At 47.4% G+C, this 8,883-nt stretch overlaps 1 protein-coding gene across 1 annotated transcript in view; it reads left to right on the top strand.

Annotated features, from left to right (window-relative positions):
* Positions 1 to 1,598, top strand: part of CLPTM1L (CLPTM1-like) — a gene marked incomplete at its 5' end in the record, with an annotated part of 27,420 nt that extends 25,822 nt beyond the window's left edge. Inside the window, 2 exons of the mRNA XM_010150570.1 lie at positions 98 to 213; positions 1,514 to 1,598. Coding sequence (XP_010148872.1) covers positions 98 to 213; positions 1,514 to 1,598 — 201 coding nt within the window. The remainder of the gene's footprint in view (positions 1 to 97; positions 214 to 1,513) is intronic.
* Positions 1,599 to 8,883: the final 7,285 nt, after the last annotated feature.

Below are 8,883 nucleotides of genomic sequence, written 5' to 3' on the forward strand. Positions count from 1 at the left end.
AAATACAGTTCTAGGAAGCCTGTTTCCTGTAGCTTTGTGTGACAGATGACTTCCTTTCTCCACAGCCAACTGAAGTATACTTTTCTTTTATTTGTAGGCATTCAACACCTTTATTGATGATATATTTGCTTTTATCATCACTATGCCAACATCTCATAGGCTGGCGTGCTTTAGAGACGACGTCGTGTTCCTGGTCTATCTTTACCAAAGATGGTATGTCTGCCTTCAGTATTCACCGGGGTTTTTAACACACTGCTGTGGGTGGTTGCAGTCTTACTGCTGTGAAGGACTGTGAGGTAGTTTGGCATAGACTTCAAGCAGAATTTGCCTGCCATAGTAATATATAGTACGGTCTGGGTAACAACAGTGGCTCTCCATATATGCCCAGTGAAGGGAATGTTGAGCAGGAGATCCGGAGGAGGAAATCTCAATACAAATAAGGGGAGCAAAAGCGCTTTCCTATACGTGACAGTATTCCCGGACCCTTTTTAGCATGCTAAGAGGGTAGTCAAAAAATTCCTTCTCTCACAGCACTCATAGGAATTTTGTCAATTACACCTTTTCCCTCCCCAGAACAGCATTCCTCCTTTTCAGCACATAGTTTCACCTTTGCAAGTTACAAACAAAATAAACATGAATACCTTGAAGTGAGGTGAAGCAGAGCAATTCTTGAGCTTGTATTCACAAACCCTCGTGGGAGTTCTGGGCTTCTGACCCTGCGCGGAGGGGCTCTGTGCCGACATCCGCTCAGTATCTGAGGCGTTCCAGGTGGCTCTGCAAGGCACGAGCACAGGTGTTTTCTGATGCGGGACAGCCCGGCTCCACTTCCCTCCTCATCCAGTTTCCAAATACAAGTTGTCAGGTTCTCTTGTAAGCTGAGTTTCTGGCAAGTTGCGGATTCTTTAGGTAACTGAAATTGGATGGCAAAGGCAGCTGTATGCAGCAGTAAGCACTGAAATGTTGGTCTTCAGGGAAGCTACGGAAAATGTGTTCTTGTTCGCAAGAATAAAAATTTACGTGTGGAGCAAACAAGAATTTCAAGCCTAGTTCACTTTATACCAGAATGTATGGGTGTGTACACCTAATCATTAATAGTAGATGTGAACTTTGTGTTTAGGTTTATATAACCACACATAAGTGTAGTAAAATAGGTTGCCTTCCAAAGTATTCTTCCGGAAAGTAAGAGCTCAGTGGCTGCTCATAGAAGCTGGACACTGGTTTCAAGTTTGAGCGGTATCCTGGGTTGCTGGAGAAATACTCCAGCCAAGCCCCAGGGGAGCTCAATCCATCTCTTAAGAGGCCCTGTTATGAGACAGCAGGTTAAGCCTTAACGTGAAGAAGCTGACGTACCTGCAGCTGATCTTTAAAACTGTTGCGGTTCTTTTTGCCACAAATAGGAATAGAGGGTGTGATGAGAAAGAAACTCGCTTGTAAAATTAAGCAGCACAGAAAATGCTTAATTCTTCCAGGTATCAGCCAGTTTTGTAACTAATGCTTTGTTTTTTTCTGCCAGGCTTTATCCTGTGGATAAGAGCAGAGTGAATGAGTATGGAGAATCTTACGAAGAAAAGCCAAAAAAAAAAGCTCATAGAGAATAACCAAGAATTGAAGAGATTCTGACCCCTGGACTCTTCCTGGCTTCATGTATTACCTGGTCTCAAAGGAAGGAAAAACTTATTTAATAAGAGTATTTTTAAAGCTTAAGACAGAACTACATGGACCATACATCTTCTATATTGCCAAAACGTAGTTTTGATATCCCCCTGTTTCAAGATCTTCTGTGCTCGTGAGGCCCGCAGTCTGCCAGACGTCATCAAATAAACCTCCTGTCTCTTCGGTGGAAACCTAGGTGTCCTGGCCATTGCACAATTTACATCCAAACCTACGTTTTTAGGACCGCTTGCTCACCGGAAGTGTGGTGCCCGTGTCACTAGGCTATGAAAAGTGGAAAAAGAAGGCAGTGTGTTACAGCAGAACCGAGCGTTATTGCCAAACTGGAGGCTGTCACGAATAAAATGTGTACTGCTGGGTTGTATGCTAATTGCAAATCATTCCTGGAGATCATGGAAATTCTAGAGGTCATGGTTAAGGTTCTAAGCTGTATGTGAGCATTTAAAAAATGCTTTTAAAAAAAGCTTTGTTGGAAACAGAGGATGAGAGAGATGGGTGGTTACAGTTCAAATTCTGCCACATTTGTAGCCCACAACATGGCAGTTTAAAGAAAACTGAATGAAGATGTGAAGAACAACTGTAACGTGATTTTTTTCAATATGTACCCATTGTTAACAAACCTTTGGTTTTCTTGGCACAGCAGGTATTCATGTCATGCAAATCATTGTTACGTGCTAGGAAAGTCTCTTAATGCATCTTAAGTTCTCCATCGTGTGGTTGCCCCAGTGACCTACTAGGCAAACTCTCTCATGTTTCAGAGGGAATAATTCATACAATCATAGAATGGTTGGGGTTGGAAGGGACCTTAAAGCCCACCCAGTTCCAACTCCCCTGCCATGGGCAGGGACACCTTCCACTAGACCAGGTTGCTCAAAGCCTCAGCCAGCCTGGCCTTGGACACTTCCAGGGATGGGGCATCCACAGCTTCTCTGGGCAACCTGTTCCAGTGCCTCACCACCCTCTTCGTGAAGAACTTCTTCCTGATATCTAATCTAAACCTCCCCACTTTCAATTTAAACTCGTTACCCCTTGTCCTGTCACTACAGGCCCTTGTAAAAAGTTCCCCCCAGCTTCCTTGTAGGACCCCTTCCCTCTCTCCCTGCCCCAGTCTATTTATAAGATGAAACACATCATTCACGTTTGCGCAAGGCTATTTAACTGACTTGTCGCTGATTGAAAATCTTGAGCGACCGTGAAGAACGCAGATCTATAGCCTCTAACTACTTTATGAAGTGGGTTTTATCCAGTTCTGGTCCTGCAGAAGTCTGAACCTATGAATTCTTAGGTTCCCCAGAAGACACGGGAAGGTGCCTGACTTTGTTTGGTAGTTTGTGACAATCTTCCGCGTGCTGGAGGCCTCCTTACGTGCTGCTGGCAACAGGAAGGAGTCTTGAAGTCAACGTGTAGCTCCAGTTCGCGTCAAGGTCTCCTTACACCGGTAACGGGAACTAAGGAGGGCTGCTGTTTTTAGCGTGAAACGTGCATATGTAGGTCTGTTCCAAACCGCGGTCGCCGCCTGTTTGGAGTTTGTCTTGGAGGAGCTCTTTGCCGTTAGGCAGACTAGTTTGGGACTTCGGTTTCCTAAAAACAGTTAAGTGTGTGAAAAATTTTCCTGATAAAAATAACGCGTATAGCAGATTCTGTTTTTATGCCATTTCAAAACAATCAAGTTACTGGTTCTTCTGTAGTAGCTTCTGAAAGTCCAGAATACCATACTTGGGTATTTTCAGTGTTTCCATCTTTTGTATGTAGCTGTTGAAAACCCACTCTTGCACCTTTACATACTGTGAGCTTATTGGTCTTTTGTCTTACATTTCTGATGGCAGTGACCTCATCATAAATAGACATAAAGAATCTAAAATTCAGAACATTTTAAGTCTTTAAAAAGAGCGAGACTTTCCTGTTCAAGTCATTGTTCTATGCATTCCGTTTCCGAATAAAAGACTTGGCATATGGGGTAGAGAGTTACCTTTTTTTGTTGGAAGGATGGAGAAAAACTGGGCAGAACAGTGTAACTGTGGAGTTACTGAATGCCACGTTTGAACTTTCTGGTTGTGGAAATGACATCAGCCTAAAACAAAAACGCATTTCCGTGTGGGCAATGCAGGAGAACAACTTCCTGTATATCACACTTCGCCGAGTGTATCTTAACTCGGTGGCACGTCATCGGTGCCTGTGATCTGTTTAAGAGTTCAGGAGTATCGTCGAATCATAGAATCACACAAAGGTTTGGGTTTGAAGGGACCTTAAAGACCATCTAGTTCCAACGCCCCTGCCATGGGCAGGAGACCAGGTTGCTCAAAGCCTCATCCAGCCTGGCCTTGAACACTTCCAGGGATGGGGCATCCACAGCTTCTCTGGGCAACCTGTTCCAGTGCCTCACCACCCTCTCTGGGAAGAATTTCTTCATGATATCTAATCTAAACCTCCCTGCTTTCAATTTAAACCCGTTACCCCTTGTCCTGTCACTACAGTAGTTTAACTCAACTTCATTCAGGGCAGCTGTGGTAAGCAACTTGGCCTTCTCCTCTTCATTAGGCTTGCAGTGGCTGTGGAAGTTAGAAGACTGCAGTGATGTGGGGTCGGGGCTGTTTTAGGGTTAATTGGTCAAATCATCCCTTGCTTCTGGCAGATGCTCTCACCACGGTGCTTATGAGGGCACAGTAAGCCGCAGTCAGGATTCTGCATGGAAGTGAGGAAAGGCAGCTGACAGTGCTTCCTGTGGGTGTACAGGACCTGTGGCTCGTTACGGATACGCGGCTGTAGTCCCGCACAGTTCTTCCAGCTCCATACCGTGCTCTCTCCTGCTCGTCTTCACCTGCTGCCGACTGTTCTGCAGGAGGTGACCTTCTCCCCATACGGCTCTTGTCCCTGGAGCCATAGAGCTGATGGAATTATAGAAAGGGCATCGACACTAGCAGTGTTATCAGCAGAGCCCAAGAAGCCTGCTCCGCTCTGCTGCTGGGGCCGGTGCTGTGCACGTTGCTGGCAGGTAGACTCAGCCCTGAAAAGGAGTATCTGCTCCTTTTTGATACAGCATTGCATTCCAGTATTGTCAGCTCCAGCATCTGCACCTCGGTGCCAGAAGCATTAAGACAGATGGTTCTGTAATTTGTCTGCTTTTAAACACCACATTTTCCATTATTTTTCCGTTATATTCCATCAGAAGATAAACCTTGTGTGAGGAACTGAACCGTGATCGTCTGCTAGTAATGCTGGTCCTCCTTACGTTACGACTTGGGGCTTTTCAGTATCGTAAGATGTAAAGTTGTGCCGGTGGGAGGGGACCTCGGGAGGGGGACATCCAGTACCAGCCCAGCCTCTTCCCCCCCCCAGGCTCTGTACAGACTAACCAGGCTTTCCTGATCATCCTGTGCGAAAGCATCTGTGTGAGCAGACCTAGCTGGCAAGAGCCCAGCTTTCCCAGACACCCAACGCCCGGCCCTGACTGCTTCCCCGCTTACACTAGGAGAGGTTTGGTTCTGTATCTGAGGATCCACGCACTTTCCCACTGCTTATAGACACATTTAAGAATTTCCTCTTAGTGCAGTGGGGGAAGGGTGATGTCTCCCGTGTTTTCATCCATCTGCATTAAATACGACTGCTGCTTCTTAAGGATATCTGGAGCTAATCCATTTGCTCCAGTTTTTCCTGACAATTCTGTTTCTGACTGCTCCTTTTACTGCCGGGTCCCCGGAAATCCGGTATTGTCTTTTTATTTTTTCTCCTAGCCCCCCCACCCTGATGAGTGTTCCTGCCTCAAACGGGACAAAATGCTTCAGATTCAAAAGACAAGCCCTTTAACACTGGGGAATTCTGGCTCACGTCTGCCTGTGTTCAGTTGAAAGTGTGGGATAGCTTCCCCCCCTTCTCCTCCTCGCTTTCTGTTTGGCAGTACTCTGTCCTTTCAGTCCTTGCCATATGGTACCCATAAAACTTCCTGCAAGTGGTTTTGGGTTGAGTATATACCAGCCTCTCAGTTTCTGGCCCCTAATGTTCTCCTCAGTCATCCACAGCTCTGCAGTCCTCATTAACTTAAGGCGAAGCTCTTTGATGGTTGCCTTTACAATGATTTGTCCTCCTGTTCTGGCACTTACAGAACTCGCAGAAGGAAAAACTTGCAGGTGCTTACACACCTTCAATGAGTCATGAGCTCTCTTGCTCTTATTCTCGACTTGGAAAGTTCACTCTGACCATTTTTATTCGGTGTTAATTGCCTCTACGGTCTCCAGTGGCAACCTAGTCTGTGCTGAGCAGCCTAAAGCCATGTAGATGCTCCGTTGCCGTGGTTCATCTGCGTGCTGTGGTCCAGCTAACCACCTGGCTGCTGAAGCAAGACCCCTGGAGCATAAACTCTGGGAGCGCAGCTACACTCTTCACTCTGTTCCGAACACCAGGCCTGGCACGGCCCCAGCATCACGCAGCCTAACGCTCCGTGCCTGGCTCACGGCCAGCCACCAGCGGCTGTCCAGCACACCCTCGCCTCCTTGCCGCCCTGCAGCCTCCCTTCGGCATCGCTTGCCAGCTGAAGCTCAGAGAGTCGTCACAGGTGCCTAGTTTGGACCGCAGGATCTGCTGGAGTATGGCCTCTGCTTTTCCAGCTGAAGTTCTCAGCTGCTGCTGCCTCTGCTGTTCAGTCCCCATCAGAAGCAGGCCGTTCGGTTGCCTTCTGCTGACCAGGAGAACTGAAAGGAAGCAGCAGAGTTCCACTTGGTAAAACTGACAAACCCTTGGTCAACTCGCTTGTGAAAGAACTGGTTCGCCTCATCCTCCTCTGCCATCCCAAAAGTTGTTACAAAGATACAGAGGGGAAAAACCAGGAAAGCTTGCCCCAGGAACTGGCAGTGTTTCAAGCTGATTCTGATTTCTTAAACTTGAGCATCTCAGAAGATCCGTGTCAGAGAGACGTGCAATCTGAAAAAAATCCCCACCACAGACCTGGACTCTGTTATCCCTGGAATACCGTGAGCGTTGCGCTGCAGGTTTACACAGGCTACCTCTGTGACCCTCTTTTGTCATGCCAAACGTGCGAAGGTCGGCAGCACACTGTGAGTCTGCCTGCTTATTGTCAAAAACCTCCGCTGAACAGCAGTTTGAAAAGCAGGCTTGAAGATACAAGGCTCTGTGAGCATCCCTGTCCTTCCCCACTGCTTTCTTCAACATGCCACTTCACAGAATCAGACTTTCAAGAAGTAGCTCTTGCTTTCAAAGAGGCAACAGAAACACATTCATCCCTTTTGGGGACGGGAAAGAGGAAACAGTAAGGAAGAGTGTGCCTGGGGTACTGCAAAGTGTGATGCACTTGGCCACAGCTGGCTGTCAGCCAAGAGGCTGAGAACAGGATCAGAGACTTTATGGAGGAAATACTGGGACTGAGGCGTGAAAAGCAGCACTGAACATTGATTAAACCAAATTGAAAAGTTCAAAGTTCAACCAGCACAGGGTGTGTCTGATGCAATGAAGATGATGGCTCTGTGGCAGCAAATGTAGGAGGAGAAAGGGCTAAGCATCTGTTTTAAGGAGCAACAGGGAAGCAGGGAGAAGCTGAATCCAACAGAAAGGCTGGGGCTGGTGTGAGAACAGACACACTATTCAGGAGCCATCTCACACAGTGCGAGATGCACAGTGGCCTGGGAAAAGCAGTTAAAAGGTAGGGAAGGGGCCACTGCAACTCTCAGGGAGAGTCCTGGGCCAGAGGATTGGGATGAAGACACATGGGAAGAGCCAGACCCATGTAAGTCTGGTAACTGTAATAATAATAATAGTGCTAGAAAGGGCTTGTTCCTACACACCACACGCCCCGCTGTAAGGTGAGCTCTGTAACTCGAGAAACAAAAGGCACCTCCAGTTACCGCTGTGATGTAAGGACAACAGAGGCTGAAGATGCAGCCCAACAGAGAGGAGAGCAAGTCACTGTCCTGGAAGGCTTCATTCCACAGCAGATGAATGCCGTGACAAGCATGGGTGCCCTAAAAAGGGATTACGCTGAGTAGCTGGTTAAACTGGAGGGATGCGCTTGATTAGCAGCATATGGCTGTGTCAAGCAGCCTGAGACTGGGACCAAGGTCAGCCACACTGGCTGAAGATCCCTTGTCAGTGATGTCTTGGACGGATGGATGTGATGGATCATTAAGGGGTCTTACTCTGACACGCTGTATGGGGTCTAGCCAAGACAGAGCTACCTTTCTTCAAAGCAGCCGTACGGTGCTATGCTTTGGACCTGTGACTGACAGTGGTGGCAACACACCAACGTTTTGGCTGTTGCTGACCAGTGCTCACACAGTGTCCCAAGGTCTTTGTTTCCACTCTGCCCCCTCGCAATGAATAGGCTGGAGTGGGCGAGAAGTTGGGAGGGGACACAGCCAGGACAGCTGACCCCCACTGACCAAAGGGATATCCCATTCCATATAACCTCGTTCTCAGCGAATGCAATGCTGACTTCTCCAATATGCCACCGCTGTCCAGCCCACTGGACCCACGCTCTATTACAGAGTTGACGCCCACAGCAGAGCCCTCAGACTTACTGCTAGGTAGTCCCCATGACCTCCTTCGGGATCCTTGGTGTCAAGCTGCGTGTTTTCGTGGCTTGTGACATTAAAACACTCTGGCATGATGTAGGTAGTTGTTCAGTCACTGAGTTCCTTTAAACTCACTGGTAAACACCATCTGATCACGCAGGCTCACTGTTTACCATTCTTCCCCTCTCTCTTTATGGAACCTCATAATTCATAGTACTTGAGCTTGAGACAGATCATACCGTGTGTGAAGATCTGCCACAGGACAGCCCTCGAGGCCCTTGTGTAACTTCCTCAGTACTGCTACGACTGCCCTCTTGAGCTTAAGACAGATCATACCGTGTGTGATCTGCCACAGGACAGCCCTCGAGGCCCTTGTGTAACTTCCTCAGTACTGCCACGACTGCCCTCCTTGTTTCTTCTCTACTCTCACGTTACGGACTTCCTGGCAAACTGTCCCACTTCTGATGTTTGATGTTCCCTACAGCTTTGGAAAGTTATTCACTGAACTGTTCTGATTTTGGTTTATCAGGTTTTTTTTACTTTTCTGTTTGAACACAGCTTCAGCTTCTTGAAAGACACCTTTCTTCTTCTCATGACACTTCTCATAACAGTTTCCTTTTCAGCCTTTTCAAAGGGAGCTTTAAAGAGAGAGACACATTTGCAGCAAGCTTGTGCCTTTAAATAGTCATTACGG

This window comes from Eurypyga helias, unplaced genomic scaffold, assembly GCF_000690775.1.
Source record: "Eurypyga helias isolate BGI_N326 unplaced genomic scaffold, ASM69077v1 scaffold6734, whole genome shotgun sequence".
NCBI classification, from domain to species: Eukaryota; Metazoa; Chordata; class Aves; order Eurypygiformes; family Eurypygidae; genus Eurypyga; species Eurypyga helias.